Here is a 21,863-nt window from a genome sequence, read left to right as displayed (position 1 = left end):
CATGGCCTGCAGTAACACCACGGGGCCTGCACTGCATGGTTATTGGCTCTGAGCGACTGCAGGAAGGCTGGCAGGCCAGGCTGGGCCGGTGTGAGGGGGCTGAGGGCAGGCCAGGCCAGTCCGGATGTCTGACTGGCTGTCTGGGAGGGCACACAGCTGCAGGAGGCAGGCATTGGGCCCTCGGGGCTGGACATAGCCCTGGGGACGTATGTTCCTGGGAGGGGGTCCGGGGAGGGGCTCTACTCCTGTAGCCAGATGAACCTGGACAAGTCACTCCACCTCCCCGAACCTCAGCTTGCCCATCTGTCAAATGGTACCCATCCTCATGCCCAGCTCCCATCACTTGGTGTTTGCAAGCATGGAAGTCACACGCTCAGTGGCTGGGACCGCAGGGGGCCCACTGGATGCTGGCTGGAGCTTATTTAGTCATTTATTCCACATTCAACCTGCCAGGTGCCGGGCCACACTGGTGCTGGAGACGCAGAGAGAGCCCTGGCTGCAGGGCGAGAGGACCGTGGAGGGCGCTGGGTGTGGGTGAGGCCGTGTCTGGCGTGCCCCTCCCACCCCCCACCCGCACCAACACTTTGCCTCAGTGCATTCCCTCGGCCTGGCTCCCCTTGCAGCCTGTCTCCTGCCCAGGAGTGGAGAGTGCAGGACATCAGACCCCAGGCGCCCGTGCCTCACGGGAGCCAACCTCACCATGCTGCCCATCCTGTATTCTGGAGGATTTAGAAACAGAGTGCAGGCCTCGGCTCACCTGGTCCCATACATCCTCCAGAATCTAATAGATGAGGACGTGGTGTTCACGCCCCCGATGCTGTTGTCACGCCTCATGATGCATGGACTCTCTCAACCGTTTGAGAAATGAGGACGGACTTTCGCTCCCTGCGTCGGGCCAAGGGTTGGGGCTTGGCTTCTCCCACCTACCTGAGGGTTCCGTGGTCCCCAGCTCGTGGGGAGGGACTCGTGGGGAGGTGGATGGGCAGATTCACATGGAGTCCATGACTCTTCTGGCTGGAGTTTCCTCCTCCCTAAAAGTGACCCTTGGGTCGGAAGGGTCAGGGAGAGGGGCCGCCCTGGGGACGCCCCAGCTTGTGGACACTGTAGGAGCACCGTTCTGGCTGGAGAGGGTGTCCCAGGGCTCCCCACTCCCACAGAACTCCCCGAGGGCCACAGCCAGGCGTGTCTGTGGGTGAGTGTGAGTGCATGTGTGTGAATGTGTGTGAACACGTGTGTGGCGGGGTGAGGTGGGCGCAGGACCCCTAACAGCTCTGGATAAAGCGGGTGTGTTTAGAGGGGCCTTTGTGCCTGAGGACAGACTGTTCCTGGCTCTGCACAGAGTCCCAGGGAAGATCCAGATGCCTGACTCTGGAGGTGGCAGCCCTCCCCCAGCAGGCCGCCCCCCCCCCTTGTCCCAGGTCCTCCTGCCCCTTCTCCCTCTCCCAGAGGCCATGGGGGAGCCTGGCCAAGGCAGCCCTGGCCGGGGAGCTGCTTGGGGTGGTGTTTGGATGCCGGACCTTGGGTTTCCCAGGCCAAGGGAAGAGGGGTCAGGGTGTCTGAGAGCAGGCGGGGGCCTGACTCCCAGCTCACTGGGGGGCCCAGCCGCAGCTCAGGGCACCAGACCTGGCCACAAGGGAGTCCACAGGGAGTCTCCCATCAGGATCAGAAACCGCACTGAGTGTGGAGGTCGGAGGGCACAGCAGAGCACCCCACTTGTCAGTTTGGGGCGTCATAGGCCCCCCGGCCCTCTGTTTCTCTACCTGCCGTATTGGCATATTGTTCCCTGCCCTGGCTCCTGCCGGGGCCGTTCAGGGCACCCGTGGGGCCACAGAGAAGACACGGGCCTGCGGCTGGATGGCGGCGTGGCCCAGTCTCCCAGTGCGAGGAGCCACAGCGCCACAGCGCGGGCCCAGGGGGACGAGAAGTAGCCGTCACAGAGCGTGTCCTCCGCGGCCTGCAAGTGTGGCGCGATTGCCCCCGGCATGCAGATAAGGACGCGGAGGCCCCGCGTCACACACTCTGAGAAGAGAGGGGTGCTAGGAGCCTTGTCTAGGTCCCACGAGGGGTCCTGGGGCCCCCAGTGGGTGCTGATGCTGAGATGGGAAAGGCGCGGGGGTTGAGCGCTCTGGCCTTGGTCTCCCCGTGTCTAGAGCAGGCACCGAGGGGCTCCGTGCACCAAGGCCTGGGCTCAGCCCCAGCGCTGCCTCCGCAGCCCTGCATGGGGCCTGAGAACTCGGGGTTCAAACCCTGCCACAGCCACCTGCCTGCTGGGCAAGCCTTCCTCTGGGGGCCTCGATGTGGGCCCGTCAGAAATGTGAGGGGTGCGAGCTGGTGTCGGGCTCCAAGGGAGGCAGGGGCAGGCCTAGCGTGGGGCTGTCCTCTCTGGTGCCCTGACACCCCTTTCCGAGGTGGACTCTGCTCTCTCCGGGGCCTTGCAGCCAGCTGCCTCTGCACACGGACATTCAGTCTGACCGGAAACCCTTCCTGTCCAGGAGAATTACTGGTTTGCAAAGCTCCGGGAGATGGCGAAATGCAAGCTGTGTTTGCCTTGGGTTTGTTTTCTTTCCACGGAAAACAAAACCAAACACACACATGGGCGCAAGCACACTGACACACCAGGACAGATAACCGAATGTTAAACTCACGGCCTCTGCCCCCGCACACAGTGGGTGCCCAGTGAGCGCCTGCGGGGCCATACAGTGGACCTGGGGGCCCTGGGGTGGGGGGAGGCTTGGCTGCCCCTCTGACTTCCTGTGTGATCTCTGGCAAGGTGTTGCTGCCTGAGTCACGGACAACAGGAGCAACGGAGCCACGTCCCTGGGGAATCCCCGGGTGCCAAGCCAGGCACTGGGCCTGGTGCTTACAAGGCCATCTGACCTGTCTGATCTGCACACTATCCCTGGGGAAGCCAGGGCTCAGAGAGAGGCGGAGGCACGGCTCAGCCTCACACGGCCAGGGGCGACAGGGCTGCGCGGCACAGGGACACTCTCACGGAGCAGGGCTCCAGTGTCCAGATCTGCACAGATCCCTCCTGGGCTGCCAGCAGGGTGCCTGCCGCCAGACAGGCACTCCGAGGAGGTGATCCCTGCCTCCTCCTACCGTGCTGGGGTTGGTCCCCTTCTCCACTCACCTGCTTGGCTCTGGTTCTGAGTTCAGGTTGACTCCAGCCCTATCGACCACACCTCTCACCCTGAAGGCAGGCGGGGGTGAATGTGTCGGCAAGCAGGGAAGGGCTTGATGGCTTCTGGGAGTCACTGGACACTCCAAATAATACAGGGGGCGCACTCCCTGCTTCTGAAGTCGGAGATCTCTGCTCCTGCCTGTTCCCTGCCCCTTCCCCACTGTGGTCCCTGATCCCAAGGACCCACATTTTTTTCTCTGCTCTGTCTCGGAGGCTGCATTCTGGAGGCAAGGGCTGGCCCACAGACACATGGTTTGACCTATATACTATTTACAACTTTAGTAGACTAGTTGCCAAAATGTAAAGTTGGAAAATTTCACATAACCACCTGGATTTCCAGGACCCCCCCCCCCCCCCACCATCTAAGCAGTATATTCTTAGATAGCAGTAATTGGCCGGAGCTGAGGATGGGGTGCCCCTCCAGTGCGGTCAGAACCTCTGCCCACAGGCTTCCCCGACCCTGACATCACCACTGGCCCCACAGGATCATGAGGGATTGTTTCAAAGCCTAACATTTCTCGACATTGTACATTGGACTTCTCTGGGGGCTTTAAAGACCTGAGGACACAGGCCAAGTTCTCGAGCATCTCTGGGGTGGGACCACAGCCCCCATCGTGATTCCGGTGAACAGCAAGGTTGAGAGTGACCAGAGCACTGGCCCCGGGCCGAGGGGCCCCATGTGTGGGTGGCTTCTTGAGATCCATGACTTCCTGTCTGTGGCTCTCAGCTAGAGTCCCACCTTGTGACAGGCTGGCCTCATCCTGGCTCATTCAGAAGAGAGAGATCCTCTGTTCCCTCTCCTGGGGACTTCCCAGGAGGCCTGGACACTTCCGATTGCTCATTGTGTGATGCCCAGGGTCTGAGGCCCAAATTCTGGACTTGGCAGGAGGGCCAAATGTGGCCACGGCAGTGAGGCCCAGGGCTGCTGCCTCCAAGGAAGATTCACTCCTATATATGGTCACCCGGGAGTCCCACTGCTGAGCTAACGTGTGACCTAATGTGCTGACAATCTCGCCCAGTCTGGGGCCCGAGTTGGGGAGGGCCCTGACTCTGGAGAGAGTGTCCACTTGGGGGCAGAGGGGCTGGGAGCAGGCAAATCGATGGCGTGGAGGCAGGGCAAAGACAAGATGACCCAGACCCGGGACAGGAGAAAGGCAGCTCAAAATCCTTCCCACTCGGCTTGGCCTCATGAATCTGTGAAGACGTCCAGCTCCCCACTGATGCTCTGTGTGAACAAGGAAACCCATGAGGCTTTCTTGCTTTTAAAAGTTCTTTTAATACAACATGAGAAGGCTATATTGCTATAGGCAGGCTGTATACAGATTTTCCCGGAATAAGGCACACAACGGAATGCCATCCCGAGGGCGGCCCTTCGGAGAGGTCAGGAGCCTTCTCCATGCACCCTCCGAGCTGGGCCCACGGGTTCTGTTTGTCTTTTCAGCTGGACACACACGTATTAACAGATACAGACACGGACAGGGTCACCACACAGGAACGGAGGAGATCCGACGGTGAGGTTGGCGACAGACGGCGATGGGCCCTTCTGCCACCAGCCCTTGGGGGACGGCTCAGCCACCTCCCTGAAAGCTGGAACGCCTCCCAAACTTCAGGATTAGTTGTTGCACTGGGCTACAATGTAGTGATGTTGGATTAAATATTCACTTAGAGTAGATTCAACTCTATTAGATGTTGAAGGGCAGGTGTAAGGGCTCTGGTTGGCACATCCTAGTTCAAAGAGCATGGGGCCCAGAGGAGTGGCTCAGATGACAAAGCTCCAAAGAGGGGCATGGGGAAGTCTGCCTCCCATTTCCTCTTCCCTCCTGCACCCCGCTGACCCGAGCCCTCCACCAGGCCAAGGAGGCCATCTTTGGAGCTGGCCAACCATGGAGGGGCTGGTTAGGCATCCTACGATGGCTGTGTAATACTGCGAGGCCCCTTCTTCCCCTGGCCCACTCCCTGCCCCCCGACAAAGTTAATAACCATAATAACAAGATAATAATAAGAAGGTGCAAGAGAATGGAATACAATGCTGTGTTCGTTACCCTCAGCTGAAGAGGATCAAAGGGGTCACTATTCCCTTTTTGGCTAAGTATCTAATAATAGCTTCCCTTAAAAAAAAAAAAAAAAAGCAATACTTTCCAAAATACACATACGTATAAATACAGGACACGAACATATTAATAAGTCTAAGCACTTGAATAATATGCTTGGCTACTTAATACTGATATTTTCATCCAAGGAAAACAACACAGAATAACAACAATATGGCTTAAAGAATTGCAAAGATTTTTTTTTCCTCCTCAGAATTATGTACCAACTTCATATAATATTCTATGTAGACAATATTTCCTTCTTAATGTAGTTCAGTTGCATACTTTTTACAGATCAAAGCATAGTAAAAAATCAAACCAAAAACAAAACGAAACAAAAAAAAAAAACCAACAACAGGAAAAAAGAGAAAAGTTCTCACCATAAATATTTTCTTGCAGCTCAACCAGAGGGTTTGCAAAAATACTTCCAGAAATCTTCATTTGATATTCTAGTGCCCTCCTGAAAGCTCCAAAGTTTTGAAAATGCCTTTGTTTTTTTAATCTCAAAAATCGAGCAATTATATTTTTCTTTTCTTTTTCTTTTTTTAAAAAAAGGCCCTCAAATATATACAAACAAAGATCACTGTGAAGATTTTTTTCGGGAGAAGGTAACAAATTCAGTGTCATGAGAAAAATTGGTAACCAGAAGAAATTTTAACATCTATGATTTTTTTTTCAAAATACACACATAGTATTTTTCTTAAAAAAAAAAAGAATTCTGTGTCAAGTATAACTCAAAATAAATACAAATTCACAAGTAGAACTATCGAATACTTCATATGGGTTAAACACTGTTATCTCTCAACTAGATCACTAGATCTACTGACTGCAGGCGATTGTCCCTTTTGAACATACAAACCTCACACTTTCTTGTTTCCTGGGCACTCGGGCCCTCTGAGCACTTAATCCTCACGGTACCCGGCCTGGACAGCATCGGCTCCTGCTGCCCACGGAGAGCTCCCACGTTCAGCCAGAGCCATGCAGGGGTGGGGAGTGCGGAGGGGCTGCCTCGGGCAGGAGGGCCCAGCCCCCACGTCGGCCAGCTCTGCACAGATGGGGGGGCCGGCAGCTACCAGCTGGACAGGCCTACTGACAAGGTCACTTTGGGGTGATATCCCATTTCCTACTGGCCCAGGGAAGGCTCTGAACTCTAGTAGTCTGGAGCCTGCGTTCTTTTTAGGGTGTGGGCTGCCCCCACCACTGCAGCACGGTTGGCAGTCTCCAGGCCTCCTGGGGCCAAGGTCCCCCTCTGGGGCCAGGTCCCTGGAAAGGTTGGGTCCCGGTCCTCACAGCAGAGACCAGCGCACCGTCCACTGCTGCGGACACTACCTTCCGTGGTGCATTAGGATGACAGGAACAGCTTCTCCCTGGGGACAGAGAGCCTTGGGCCGGGATGACTCCAGCTCATCCTGCCACCACGGAGGGATTCCTCAGTGGCACTCCCAGTGGGAAGCGAGGGTGTTCACAGTTGGTTGCTGGGCACTCTGCCCCTGTGGGCAGCAGGGAGGTGGCCACGGGGCTCAGGCTGGAGCAAATATCCTCTTGTTAAGTGCTCAGAGGGCACAGCCCCCTGACATGTCCCCTGCAGCAACCCCCTCCCCCAGGCTGCAAACACACTCATCCATCTCTTCAACTTGCTCCCTGGACCCCTGGTTATCACTTCACTGTAACTCCTCAGTTATACACAGCATTTTCATTTGAAAACAAAAGGCGACCGGGCCCCGGTTGGGTGACCTTGAGCCATGGTAAACACTGAATTTCAGGTCCATTTCATGGTCTGATTTTTTTTTTTTTTTTTTCCCACAGAGGCATAATGTTGGGGCAAAATCAAGTGACCCAGTCCTGCCGGCCGGCTCTCTCCCTCTCCTTGGGAGAAAGGAGGGGTGATGGGACAGTAAAAATAAGGCTTCTCATGGGGGAGAGAGGAGAGAGGCAAGCGTGACCCCTCCCGCCAGCCAGGACAGCAGTCTCCCTGACCAGTGTGACTTGCCCAGAGGCCTCCCTGCTCCCTTGGGAGGTAGGAAATCATTGTCCCCATTTTATAAACGAGAGGTTCTGCAGCTTACGTCGGGGTTGCCCTGTGTGAGGGGGGATCCTTTTCCCTCATTTTTGCAGGGGTGGGGTGGGGACATCAGGCAGGACAGGGGTTACAGGCGGTGATGGGGGAGGGACCGGCATCCCTCAACTTTATCCTAAGTGACTGACAGGTGGCCGTGTGCAAGGTGGCACTTGGTGGGCCTCTCCAGATAAAGCTCCATGTGAACCCCACAACACCAGAACTGAAATGGGCCTGTGTGACCCGGAGCCCCTCTCTCACTTAACCAGTGGGCACCCTGAGGGCCAGAGATGAGAAGTCCTTCCCGAGGCCTCGTAGTGTGTGAGCAGCAGGGCTGGCACGAGAACCTAGGTCTCCAGACCACCAGGCCTGTGTCCGTCCTGCCAGAGGGCCTCCCCCGCCAGGCCCTAAGGCCTCGATCAGGGGGTAGACCCCAGCACGGGTGGGGGTGAAGGAGAAGGGTAGGGAAGGGGCTTGACAAAATCCAATCCCAAGTGGGAGAAGTGTGTGGTGGGGGGCAGGGGAAGGTGTTATCTGATGTGCCCCAGGTCACACCGTGGAACCCTGTCCAACATTCAGCTCCTCCCTAGGTTGTGCAATGTTAATGATGTCACAGGCAGTGGGGTTTGGGGCTCATGGTGGGCAGGGGGCAGAGATGCCCACTCCCCAGCAGCTGCTAGAACAGGTATCAGCTCGCCAGGATTGCTGACTCAAACAGGACAGAAACATAGGGCTCTCTGAGAGTGGCTTTGCACACAGGGCAAACTGGAAGGTTCTGGGTAGAGAAGGAGGCCTGGCTAGTCTTGGGGAGACAGTCCCCTGCAGGCTTTGGGATTCACAGTACATTTAGTGCACTTGTGGCCAATACAAGGCTGCTCACCCCAAAGGGAGTCTCAGAGGAAGACCGCTGGCAAGGGGACACCAAGGGCTTTATGGGGTCCTGGGTGCTGACCTCTGCTCACCCCGTCCCCTGCACACAGACCCCAGGCCCACCTGGGGGGGCAGACCCGGCGTTCTGTGGGGGCGGCCGCATCCGTAACACTGTCAGCACACACGAGACGAGAGCGTAAGACACCCATGCCCGGCGCGTAAGGCCGTGAGGCTGCCCCCACGCGCACAAGGACACGCGGCAAGGCGGGTGGACAGGGAGGGGCGTCTCCTGCAGCGGCGGGGGCCGGCTCACTGCACCCGGCGACAATAGTAGCCCAGGACCTTGCACTTCTCGCAGAGGTGCTGGGGGTGCTCCTTGCTCTGGTCGGACACATCCAGGCCGTCGGGCTTCTCCAGGGGTCTCTGCAGAGAGGAAGGGGGGAGTGGAGAGAAAGACAGAAACACAGAGAGAAGCAGGGAGAGTGAGACAGATGCAGAGAGAGGCACAGAGACAGTACAAGACAGACAGACAGACAGGGGTGGGGGTGCCCGGAGAGAAAGCCTGGAGTCACCGAGGTTGTTTCCCTAGGGGTCAGGGCCCTTCCTGCCTCTTGCCTGTGGCCGGTGCACGGCCCGGGGCTGGGGCTCCTGGACCCACACGGTCTGGATGCCACCTTGCCCTCCCCCAGGACTATCGGAGCGGTCACCCCCGAAGTTCACAAAAGCCCGGGACCCAGGCAAGACGGTGGCGCACGGACATTACCCAGAAGAGGGAAGTAAGGCCCAGAGCAAGGAGGACCCAAGCCCACATCTCCTGACCTCCAGCACACCTGGGGCTTCTTCCCAGGCTACCTGTCACTGCTGTGCTTCAGGCTTGGGGTAAATGAGCCCTCGGCTCTGTGAGGTTAGCAGCCAGTGCCCCTCGCCTCAGGGCCTGGCACAGTCCTCGCCCTGTCCGTTGAGTGGTCAAAGGAGCAGAACACCACTGTGTCCTCACAGGGAAACGGAGGCCCAGAGAAGGGAGGTGGCTTGCCAGACCTGTGATGCTACTCATGGACTATGTGAGCTCAGGGGGCCTCAGTTACCACATCTGGAAAGTGGGTCATCATTGCACATCGGTTGTGGGCCTCAGTTTCCACATCTGGAAAGCGGGTCATCATTGTACATCGTGGGAAGAATTGGATGTCGAGATGTTTGTAAACTAAGCAGTGTGAGGCATGCAGGAAAGAGCACTTCTGCAACATAAGGAGCTTCCTGCTCCCTCTTTCCCTCCCATCCTGGCTCGCAAAAGCCAGCAGAGACTTGTTTCCCTGGAAAATTTATGGAGGCTATTAGGCACACCTCCTGAGGCAGAGTTTCTTGGCTGGCAGTCGAAGCCGCCAGCCCAGAACGCCCACCTACAGAAGGGTCCCCTGCCTGGATCGGGGGGACTCAAAGGAAGCTGGTTGGTGACAGCTGGGACGCACATGCTGAGGAGAGGGGTCAGGAAGCAAAGGCTGCTGTGGGGTCACGGAACCTTGGTGTCAGTGGCCGTGACCAGGGATGGTCCTGGAGGGAAGCTGCGGGCAGATTGCAAACCTCCCAAAAGCAGTAGCTGGGCTTTTCTGGCCCCTCAAGCAATACCTGGCCCGAAGCGGACACTGAGAGCAGTCTGCGAAATGGAAGAGCCACAGGGCTCCGGGAGGTGAGCACAGAAACGGTGGAAGGGCAAGGCTCTGATCCAAGGGTGATAAAACCCATCTCTGTGCTTCCAAGCCTGCAGCCACGCAGAGAAGGCATGCAAAAAGGACGGGAGCCTTGGCTTTGTCCAAGGGGCTTTAAGATGACTGGCTTTCCTGGCCAGGGGAGAGGAAGAAGAGTTTAGCTGGAACTACGTACAAGCTGTGTGACCTCGGACAAGCCACCTGGTCCCTCTGATCCTCCATCTCCCCATCTGTAAGAGGGGGCGTTGGCAACACTTTTCTTGTGGGGTCCTTGTTACAACTCAATGGAAAGAAAGAGCAGAGCAGATAAAAGCTCTTCATATACCTTGTTATGATTACTAATGGGGGGGTGCACCCCCAAGGAAAGGGGCACTGAGGTGGTGATTTCAAGCTGGAAGGCCCAGGAAGACCCCTTGACCTGCTCTCCCAGACATCTCAGGAAGACCAACAACAACCCATGGGCACGGCGTGCAAGCCGGGGCTGGGGAGCTCCCTGGTGGCCGAGCAGCCTGGCTGTGAGAAGGGCTTCCTGACCTGGAGCTGAAATCTGGCTCCCCATCCCTCCATCCTCATTATCACTGCCACACAGGAGCCGCACACTCCCATAGGTCTGAGAGAGGCGGCCCTCAAGTCTCCCCTCCCCCAGATCAAACTTGGTCTGGTTTCCAGCTCTCCGTGCTGGCCAGGGCGCCTCCCTGAACCTGTCTTCCAGGTGGGGCCAGAGAGACCAGAGTTGGCAGGCCCCACACCACCCCTGCCCCCCATGGTTTACACCCCACAAAGCACTGCCACGCAAACCCTACCACCTAACCTGACAACCTCGCTGCGAGGGGCATATTACTATCCTCATTTTTTACAGACGAGGAAACCGAGGCCTCAAGACAGTAAGGGTCTTGCGCAAGGGCCTGCAGCTTCACCTATCTACGCAGGGCCGGTGGGTAAGAGCTTTCTCCTCTAGAACCTCAACGCACCCTTCCGTAACCTGGGTGGGAGCTTAATAACATATACTGTGTGCGTGATGGAGAGAGCAGGCACTGAAGACGACTGTCTTAAAGCACTTACTAGCCTTCAAGAGCTCTGTAAGACTTCATAATGGCTGTGTGACCTCTAGAAGTTACTTAAGCTCTCTGTACCTCAATTTTCTCTTCTATAAAATGGGGTTACTAAGAGTATCTACTTGATAAGGTGTTTGTGAAGAGTAAATAAGATCATCCATGCAAAGTGTTGGCCAATATTAATACCATGTATTATTGCTACTATCGTTAGTATTATGGAGGGCTGGGGGCAGGCTAGGGGCAGGGGAGCTAGCTGAGTCCCCGGGGAAATGCCCCTGCAATATCTTCACCATCCGTCCTCCTTGGCCGTGACCCCATCCATGCCCTTGCCCTCCATGGGTCTGGGCTCTGAGTGGAGGAGCTAGGGGAGGCTGTCAGGACGACTCCCCTCCACCGGAGGAAAACATCCAGCTGCTGGGATAGATCACCCCAGGACCGTCCCCACCCCCAGCAGGGAGGCAGAGCCCTTCAGTGTTTTCTTCTCCTGGGGGGCAGGGGGGCTGCAGCTGGAGCCTGACGGGAAACAGATGTGGCAAGGGAGGGAGGAGAGGGAAAGTAGAGGGTTCTCAGGGGATGGATGCCGCACAGGTCAGAGCTCGGCGGGGGGGGGGGGGGGGGGGGGGGAAAAAAAAACCCCCCCCCCCCCCCCGGGGGGGGGGGGGGGGCTAGGGGGCGGGACTCCAAGTCCTCCTCTCAGCTCTTCAAAGGCCCGATTGCTGGGGAGCAGGGTGGCGGCACCCCCTCCCCACCCAGCCTGTGATCTCCCTGAGGGAGAAAGGCCAGGGGAGAAGCATGCAGAGTCCAGGAGAGGAGACTAGGGGGGCTAGGCCGTGAGAAACCGGGCCCTAGTCCCCCTTAACATCGCCAGGCCGAGGAGCCTTGCTCAAGCCCTGTCATTTCTCTGGGCCTTAGTGTCCTGGCTGCACACAGTAGGGCTCAACAAACAGGGCTGTCTGACTGGGAGAGGGGAAGAGCAGAGCCGCATATTCTCAGACGATCCTTCTGGATTGGGTACCTACACAGAGACTGAGCTTCAGTGTCAGGGCGCACTGCCTCTCTGCCTGGGTTGCAGAGGGTGTGAGCATTATAAGGACCGAGCCTTGCAGACCCCCAGCACACATCCAAGCCCCAGCACATCTGAGCCCCCACAGGAAATGGGGCCTTACCAACTCCCCTCCCCAGCCCGCCGCCATGACCTGGCCCCCCTGCTCCCCTCCCCCTCTGGCCCCAAACTTGATCCTTCTTCATGAATCCCAGCTTCTCCACTGACCTTGGGTAAGTCACTTACGCCCCTTGCCTCAGTTTCCCCCTCTGTACAATGGGAAACCAATAGAGCTGACCGCAGGGGGTAGCTAGTATTAAGTACTGGTACGATTTTTCCATTCTTGCCCTCTCCCTTCACGGGCATGCACCTGTGGCCTTGCCTCCTGGGGTTTCCCTAGGGGCCAGTTGCTAACCGGCTCCTGTCTCTCCTGTTGGAAGGCCTGGCAGCCCTGGAACTTGGTCCTCCTTCAGCACCTACTCAGATCTGGGTCCTGAGGAGCCCTTGACGAAGTGCGCCCAGTGAGAGAAGCCATGAATTCCACTGAACGGCACTGGCCATGCCCAAGGGCCCTTGGGAGAGCAGAGTGCAACCCAAAGGGAAGTGTGCTCTTAGTCTGACACGGTGGGCAAGGGGTTTTTGGACTGGGGTCTCAGACCGTCTCAGGAATTGGCAGGAAATCAGGAACCAGGACACCGTGTCTCCTTTAAACTGCCCACCCCTGGCCCCACAGCCTGGACATGCTCCTAAAACACCGGGCCTACCCACTGGGTCATCAGGCCTGTCCTGGCACTGCTGGGCCTCAGTCTCCCCCTTGACACCATAAGGATGTGGGCCGGGGCCCACCACTCAGGAGACCCCCGTCCACTGGATCGCCATGGCCAGCTTTGAGTCTATTTGTCCATGTACCGCAATGTGGCTGATAGGAACCACAGAGACCCTCGGGGGCGGGGGGGGGGGAGAGGAGGGAGGGAGGGTCTGCAAACAGAGGCAGTGGAAGCCAGCATGAGGGGCATAAAATCACAAAATGTTTCCACCACGAGAATCTGCTCAGAAGGCTCCCCCATGCTCCTAATAGAATAAAGACCAAATTCCAGGCCACAGCCTCTGAGCCAGCCCCATGCAGCTGGGACCCCACCTCCAACCTCTGCTTCATCTCTCAGCCCCCCAGTGCTCTGTACCTGACCCTGGCCTCCCCACTTTGCACATGCTGTTCCCTCCCCCTCGGCCACTCCCTTGCAGCCCCCTCCACCCTCCACCAGAGCTCAGCCAACATCAGTGCCTCGGGGGAGCCTTCCCCAAGAGCCCCAAAGCCCACCTCCCTTTCCATCCTGCCTCCACCGCCCCCAGCCCCCACTGCTCCCACCATCCTTCCCGGTGACCTAGCCTCCGCAAGGAGGACTGGCCCCAGCCCTGGCTCCTCAGTGCCCCCATGATGTCATCAGCATGATCTCTCCCACCGCCCCCTTGGCCGCACGCTGGACTTGGTCTTCAGAACCCTGCTCCCTGTGCCACCCCACCCAGTGCAGCACCCCCCCGCCTCGCCCGCCCATCAGGAATGCACCATCACACTTTTGCACATACGCCAACTCTTCAGCCTTCTTCCCTCGGAAGGTGAACCTCTGCCCTGTGCCGCTGTCCATGGACTCTGGGCCGCACCTGCTCCGTGACCCCCGCTGGGGCAAGTCACAGAGCCAGGCTGGCAGGGCTGGTGACAGTTACAACCTCCATCTCTCCAGGAGGCCCACTTCCTCCTTCATCCTTCCCCAAGGCCACCCACCCCTCCTCCCCCTCATGGCTAGTTGAAAACCTCCTACCCCATTTCTGAGAAGACAGAAGCCTTGGAAGGGAAGCTCCTCTTCTCTGCACCAGCAAACCCACCAACCTCCCTAACCACCTGCCACGTCCTGCCCCCCTGAGCCTATGGTAAGGCATCGCCCTCCCCTGCCTGTATCATCAACCTTTCGCTTCCTTCTGGCTCCTTCTAATTTGCCTGTAACGCACTCCAGGACTTCCCAACTCCATCATACCCGCCTCAATGCCACCTGTCTTACCGCAGAGACTGCCCCATCGCCCCCACTGCTCTCTACAGTCAAAGCCCCTCAAGGGAGAGGACAGTGAAGGCATTCCCTCTGCAGCCCAGCCCCACAAAACCCTCCCTCCCTGGTCATGGCCTCGCGGCCACTGCCCCAGCCAGCGGGTCCCATGAACCCACATCCCCATTCCACCCTCACTCCTGACCTGCAGGGCATCAGCTTCGTGGCTCCCAGAGCCGAGCTGCAATTCAACAAGATCTCCATGTCAAAGTGGTGCCCCACAAAGTTTGAGGACCACCTCCTTAGTGCCAAATCCCAAGGGCAATTATCCACGGCCATGAAAGCTGACATCTCTGCACCAACCACGCCTGTCCCCTCAGATGGCCCAGCCCCGACCCCAGGACTCTATGCTCCTCCGTGCTCCTCCTTGATGGACTTCTCCTCCATCTGATCCCCCAGTGCTGGGCTTCTGCAACACATGGTCTGGGGAATTCTGTCTCCACTTTGTCTCCATTCTGCAGGAAATCTCATCCACTCCCTAAATACCTTAAGGTCAATGATGCCCAAGTATGTAGGAGCCACCATGACTTCTCATATGAGCTTCAGCATAACAAATCCAACTTCTTGACATCTCAACTTAGATTGCCAGGCACATCTCAAATGTAACATGTGTATCAGAGAACTCTTGTTTTTATCTGGGACACTGGGTCTCACCCTGCCCTGCCTCCAGCCCAGGCTGCCCACCCCAGTAAGCCCACCTCCATCCACTCAGGTGTGACTGTGCTCATGGATTCCTGCCCGTCCCTCACCTTCCACATCCAACCCGGTGACACTTTGTGTCCAGCCCAGGTCCAGGGCCACCTCTTTTCCCACCATGCATGAGACTTTAGCCATGACTTTCCCACTGGTCTCCTTACTTTTGAGCACCCAGCTGCACCAAGACTAATCTCTGCATACACCAGAAGAGCCATCTCAAAATAAAGCTGAAAGCTCTTTGCTTGTGGGTTTTGAGTGGCCCCCAAGGCTGGGAAGCACCCCATTCAGCTTCCCACCCCATTCCTCTTGTTTGGTTCTCCTGATCCTTCACTGAGGTTTAGGCCTTGAGCACCCAAGTCCTTAAGGTCACAGGGCACTTCCACCAACTGTTCAGTCTTAAGATTGCTGTCCCCCACGTGTGACAGGTCTGGCTTCCTCCCATCCTTCAGGTCCCAGAGTAAACAGACCTCCTCTTTGCAGCCTGCAGTGAGTGGATCCTCCGTGGGACGAGCTGCCTTACCACGTCTGCCCCCCACCCTCCCGCATGCCCATGTGCACCTTGGCCACTAGCCCCATGCACGGTGCCTAGAACACTGGAGCTGCCCTGTGTACATGAGGCAACTGGGCGAACAAATGAACAAGACGTGTGTTCTCTGCAGTGCCCTGCTGCCCTACATCCCCGCTCATCCTGCAGTACCACCTCCAGGTCATTAGTTTCAGAACAAGCCTAGGTCTGCGGTCTCAGGGTCTTGCTGAACCTCCTTTCCTTCCCGGGAAAACGGTGCTCTCTCACTCCCATTGCAGAGGAGACCAGCAAAGGGCCAACTTGGAGAGATCTGGTCTCATCCGTGTCACATGCAGGAGTAAACTGAGGCCCAATAAGGAATAAAATCGGCCCCGAGACCCTTCAGAGAGCCCCTCCAGCCACTGCCTCCCAGCCCCCAGCCCCGCCCGGCTCACCTGCTTGTGCGGATACACGTTGATGTGGCACTTAATGCACTCCTGCCCCATGTTGGCCCACGAGTTCCCGCTCATCCATTTTCTCTTGCACTTGGGACACTTGTACTCGCCGAAACAGCGCTTTTTGCCCTGGTACGGGGTCAGACCCTCACCTTTGGGACGTGCCTAGAGGACAGGAAGCAAACAAAGGGCACTGGGGTCCACCAGGCCAAAATGATGCCCCTACAGGGTCCCCACAGTCTTCCCCATGCAGGTGGGGGGGGGAAGGCGCCTTTTGTCCCCGGCCAGAGAACACCAGGGCCACCCCCAGAGCACGCATGGGAATCCCAAGGCCGGGAGACCCGATACACATCTTTTCTAGATTTCAGGAAGCAAAGTACAGGAGAGTGGCCAGGAACGCCTTCTCTGACTCATGGCATAAAAGGCATCTAGGGGTCCCATGCACCAGCACACAGTTGCTCTCCGGCCCCCACCCCCCGGTGGTGTGGTTTGCATGGTCGTTGGCGAGGCAACACGGGCACAAGTATGCAATCTGGGGTGCAGTGAAGTGGTGTCTCCCCTCCCCCGGGGCCTGGCCACCAGCTCCCTTCCTGGAGGCCATTTTCATTTCCTTACCCCAGCCCGGAGGTGGGCTCTCCATTTATAAAACACACGCAGCATACGCAGATGCACACATATCCCTGACCCTCACGACATTTGGTTCTACGCCTTCCCTGTTTTACTTCATAATCTCTCTCGGGCATATTAGCATTACAAGATGCATAATGATATGTCTTTTCCCTGAATCACAGGACACACAGACCTACTGACTTGCATTTAACAGCTGTACCAGCACAGAGTCTCTGCCAGGTCCCGTGTCTGCCAGGTGCCATTACGGAGCCTCTGGGTTGGTGCACTCTTGCACTATTATTACAGATGCTACAGTGGATAACTGTGTGGGCGTTGTGTATCACATTCTGCGCATCGGAGAGGACATTTGTGGGATAATTCTCAAAAACAAAACTGCGGGGCATGTGCACTTTTAATTTTGAAAAGTAATGATGAGTTGGCTCCTGCCTCACCACACTGCAGGGGCACCAACGTAATGACCCATCTCCCTGCCAGAAGTTTCCACCATCGCCAATCTAAGAGGTAGAAAAATCTCAGAGCGGCTTTGACATGTATGTCTTTTATTATGAACAACGGAGGATTCCCCATGCGTTTAAGAACCATCATGTTTCCTTTGTTAAGTGTTGGTGTGTGTCCTTTGTGATTTTTTTTTTTTTTTTTTTTTTTTTTTTTTGCTGTGGTTTGTTATTTTTCTTGTTGATTTGTAATGGCACTTTATCTATTAAAGAGACTGGTTCTCTCCTGCATGGTGTTTTTGTTTTAAACAGCTTAGTAGATAGGACTCATATACCCCACATTTCACCTATATAATGTGTACAAGTCAACGGGCCTCAGTGTATTCACAGAGTTTAACAACCATCACTATAAGCTAATTTTAGAACCTTCTGTCATACTCCCCCGAAAGAAACCGTGTATCCATTAACAGTCACTCAACAGACTACCCCCCCCTTCTCACCCTCTGCAGCCCTGGGCAGCCACCAGTCTATAGATTTGCCTGTTGTAGCTAGTCCATTAAGAGGAATCAGACAATAATTGTCCTCTTGGGCCTGCCTTCTTTTTCTCCGAGTAATGCTTTTAACCTTCATCCAGGTGGTAGCACGTATCAGTACTTTATTCCCTTTTGTTGTCAAATAATACCCCATTGTATGGACACGCCATGTTTTATTTACTCATTCATCAGATGATAGGCATTTGGGTTGTTTCTAATTCTTGGCCACTATGAATAATACTGCTATGAACATTCGTGTACAAGCTACAGGGTGTTTTATAAAGTTGGATTTGTTACCCCAGCATTTGAAAATGGAAGATGTTTCACATAGAACTACGACCACATCGGTCCGGAAATCTCCGTGGTGACCATCAGCTGGGGCCGAGGAAGGTCCTCTCCACTCCAACCAGCAGCTCCCCACACTGACGTCTTGTCCTTGGTGCTTGCAGGCTCTGGGTCTGAGACCGACTTAAACACGGGTTCTACGCTGGGACTCTTCAAAGTATGGGTCCTAGACTTCATCAGCAGCATTCCCTGGGAGCTTGTTAGAAATGCAGACTCTCAGGCTCCACCTTAGATCTACTGAATCGGAATCTGCATCTTACCAAGAGCCCCAGGGAATGCATGTGCCATTATGCTTAAGAAGCTCTGGGCTACGAGGTGATCCGTTTCTACAGTAGTGTTTCTCTGGGTAACTGCCCATTAATGAAGGAGTGCATAAAGGTTAAGCGCACAGACTCTGGATCCAAATCCTAGCTTTGTGATCTTGGGCAAGTTACTTCACAAGGATAATGACAGGAACTACCATATAAAGCTGTTCTGAGGATTAACCGAGATAATACATGGGAAACACTTAGGACAGTGCCTGATACATAAAACAGCAGTGTTAGCTATTATTATGATTTACTAATACAGAACAATAGCAGCATACAAAGTGATAATTGCTTCCTTCAGGAATCAGGTCTCTTATTTCCAGGAGCCAGTACCACCACTTGGTGACAACCTACTAGAATTTCAGGCAAAACACTGAAAAGGGACATACGTGCTGAGTATATAAATCTAAATCTAGAAAGTGACAAGAATATTGCCCTGACTTTTTGGGCCTGCTGCCGAATGTCTTTTGGATCTTTATTGACCTTCCTTGGTAGCCATGATATCCTGGGAAGGAGGTTCAGTCTCAGCTCTAAGGCAGGGCTGGCTCTCAGCCCTTGCAGGTCTGTGAGAGCGGCTCGTCATGCCAAGGGGAGCACTCAGCGTGCAGTCAGCGTCCAGGCTCCAGTCAAATTGCAGTGGAGGGGTCAACTTATGCTTCTGAAGGCACTTTGAGCTCTGTTGGTCTCAAGTTAGCAGGTATGCAGTGAGCCCTCTAATCCCTCCCAGGGCCACCTTTCCTACATGGTACCTGGAACACATGGCATCTAAGCCACCCTAGCTTCTGTGGCCTCCTTTCCTGAGTAATCCTGAAAGAAGTACTGCGTGAACTCTTCCCCTAGTGTCTCCATTCACCAAAGCACCTCCATTCAAAAGGGAATGACAGGTAGGCCTGGGGTGCCTCACCAGTGGTAGGATTTGAGACTCCTTGATTGAAAGAGGAAATTTGGGGGCATCGCCAGCCAGGCCCACTCTGGGATCTGGCTCCACAGGCTGCTTGACTCTGAAACTGACAGGTCCTACAACTGGGGCAAAGGGGGGGCAGGCATCAGAGGAAGGGGGCACTCAGCCAAGTGAAGGGTGAGGATCCGGAGGGGGCCGACAATTCGGTTCCCAAAGAGTCTCTGCTTCAGAAATGAGCAGGAAGGAAACCCACACAAGAAAGATGATACAGAGTATGCACCAAAGGCCCAAGCAGGCAGATGAGAGGCAGGAGCGAGATGGGGGGGTGGGGGTCGGGAAGACCCACAACACCAAGTAATTAGAAAACCAGCCTTCTGGAGCCATCCATCATGAGTGTGAACTGCTGGGCAGGGCCCAGGGACGGGGGCTCCGGCCTCCTGCAGGGCCAGAGGTCCTCAGCACACCATTCCCACCCTGGGAAGGCCCCCTCTGACACCCCACTATATGAGATGTGGCCCACACCACGGATGTCATGGCCAGATGCTGGTGATGGCATTCCACCTCTGCCTGGGATGATCTGGGGGACCCTCCATCAGTGTCTCCACCTCTCTGTGCCTTGGTTTCCTCCTCTGGAACCCCAGGAGGATGGTAAGGGCTCACCCCCCAGCGCTGCTGGAAGGATGGGATGCATTCATGCCTCTGAAGATGTTAGCTGGGTGGCTGGGCATTGTAGGGGCTCACTGACTATCAGCAACTTCAGGATGATTTTCTGCTGGAGCTGGCAGCGGCGGCATTCTGGGTGAGGCAGATGCTGGGGCTGAGACCAGGGGGTGGAAATCACAGGAGGAAAGCTCCGAAGATGGGAGGGGGCCTGGGTAGAGGCTGAGTTCACTATCCCCGGTGGTGGGGGAGGTGGCAGCCAAAAAAGAGACTGCATTAGGTGTCTTCACCTTCTAGAATTTTCAAAGAGGAACCAAGAAAGATAGAGGAAGGCCTAAGAAGCTCTGCAGGTGCTGCTGGCAGAGAACAGCGGAAAGAGCAAAGAGGGCAGACGCTTCTGAGGCACTACCATGGCCTGTCAGGCTCCCATTCAACTCTTCCCATAACCCTGTGGGGCGAGGAATATCATAAACCCATTTAACAGATGGTGAAATGGAGGTGGCACGGGGAAGGGGCAGGACATGCCAAAGAGCTTCCAGCGTGTGAGCAGCAGGACTAGGCCCGACAAGGCTGCACTTGGCTTCCCTTTGCTGTCTGTCACCCCGTAAGTGTGTCCCCAACCATGAAGCTGAGGCCTGTATTCCGGGGGAGAAACCCCCCAGTCCCTCTGCTCAGCCCAGCCTGGTGGTATTGCCCTCCTGCGGGCAGAGGGGAGAGGTGACCTGCAGGGCAGGGGTGAAGAGGCAGTGGAGGCAGGGAGGGGAGGACAGGCCAGCGGGCAGCCCTCTCCGCTCAGCAGTGAGGAGCCACTTCCTGGAAGGACTTAGTCCAACACTGTTTATGATTACAGAGGAAGGCAGGGCCAAAGGGAGGAGGAATTTTTGATGGAACAAAGGCTTCTCTACCCCCCCTCCCCCCCGGCCTCCTCCCAGAAAGGCCAGCCTCTTCTCATAAACTTCAACATGAAACAGACGCTGACTGCCCACGGCTCTGCAGGGGCCGCCACCGGGCCTGGCTGTGGGAAGGATGCCAGGTCTGACTTGCTCTCTTGACCTGGGCCCCTGCCACGTACCCCTCTGGGGAATCACATCAGCCAGCAACCCGGGCAAAACTCACTGGCGCTGGGACACCACCCCCGTAGCACAGACAGGGCCTCTGGGGGGTCAGAGACGCAAGGCAACTTGCTCAAGGACACACAGCAGACCAGGGACTGAGCTGGGAGGTGGGGCTGCATCCTCCGACCTCCATACCATGGCTAGAATCCCTGCACAGGGCAGCCTGGGAAGTGGCAGTGGTGGCTGCTGTGGTGGTGGGAAGGGGGAGCTGGGCCAAGGAGCAGCAAGAGCAAAGTGGGGTGGGTTGTGGGAGGAGCCATTCAGGCAAGTTTGGGAAGAGAGGAGGGTGATGCTGACACTATCTGGGCACTTCCTCAGAATGGCTCCGTGCTTTTTTCCCAAGAGCTCACGAGATTTCTTATGGTTGATGGTAAGATGGTGAGCTCTCTGTCACTGGGGGTATGCAAGCAGGGGACAGGGTAAACAACTATCAGGGAGGCTGCCGAGGGGGCCTCTGTCTTGGTCAGGCAGTTGGACCAGGTTATTCTGAGGGCTCTTCCATCTCTGTAGTACTCCAACTCTTGTTGCTGGGGAAGGCCGACAAGCAGGTGTGGAGAGGGGCCCTCTCAGACACTGCGGGGGGGTGGGGCTGAACAGGTGTATTTCCTATAAGATTCTTAGAGCACAACTAGGCAACAAGCCTTCAAACTTTTAGAAATGTCCATTCCCCCAGCAAATCTATTTCTGGGCAACCGTCCTAAGGAAATGATCAGAGCATAGACCAAGAGGGTGTTCAAGAATGTTCATCATGGCATGGTTTATGACGTGAAAAACTAGAACGGGCTAAACACTCAACCCCAATGCTCTGGTTCCTTCAGTGATGTTACACCCATTGGATGAATGACAGCGAAGCCGTTAAAATACTCATGAGGAATTTTTTTAAGCGTTTGGGAAAATGTTTATAAAGAGAGCAGGACAAGTGATAGGCTTTATAGACTGCTCTCCAGAGTAAAACCGTAAAAAGGAAAAGTGGGCATGAAAAGGGCCGGCAGGAAGAAGGTCAGAAGCATTCAGAGGTTGCCTCCGGGAGAGGATTCTCTACTCTAATTAATGAATTGTCTTTAATGAGTAGGTTTGACTTTGATGGAGAAGATGATGACGGTTCATCAGCCAGCTCCCGGGCCCCAGCCCCTCCTGCCCACGAGGGGGCGCCCTATGCTTTCCCAAGGTGGTGGCAACCCATGGAGA

The 21,863-nt window shown here is 55.8% G+C and overlaps 1 protein-coding gene across 1 annotated transcript in view; it reads right to left on the bottom strand.

Moving 5' to 3' along the window:
* Positions 1-4,433: 4,433 nt before the first annotated feature.
* Positions 4,434-21,863, bottom strand: part of ZCCHC24 (zinc finger CCHC-type containing 24) — a 60,945-nt gene continuing 43,515 nt past the window's right edge. Inside the window, exons 3-4 of the mRNA XM_025850560.2 lie at positions 15,750-15,914; positions 4,434-8,620 (exon numbers count right to left, since the gene is read on the bottom strand). Of these exons, the coding sequence (XP_025706345.1) occupies positions 8,507-8,620; positions 15,750-15,914 (279 nt within the window). The 3' untranslated portion in view covers positions 4,434-8,506. The remainder of the gene's footprint in view (positions 8,621-15,749; positions 15,915-21,863) is intronic.

Source organism: Callorhinus ursinus, unplaced genomic scaffold (genome assembly GCF_003265705.2).
Source record: "Callorhinus ursinus isolate GAN/ISIS: 27379988/994484 unplaced genomic scaffold, GSC_fseal_2.0 scaffold31, whole genome shotgun sequence".
Classification (NCBI taxonomy): domain Eukaryota; kingdom Metazoa; phylum Chordata; class Mammalia; order Carnivora; family Otariidae; genus Callorhinus; species Callorhinus ursinus.
Note: the sequence above shows the minus strand (reverse complement) of the source record. Positions and strands in the feature narration are given on the sequence as shown.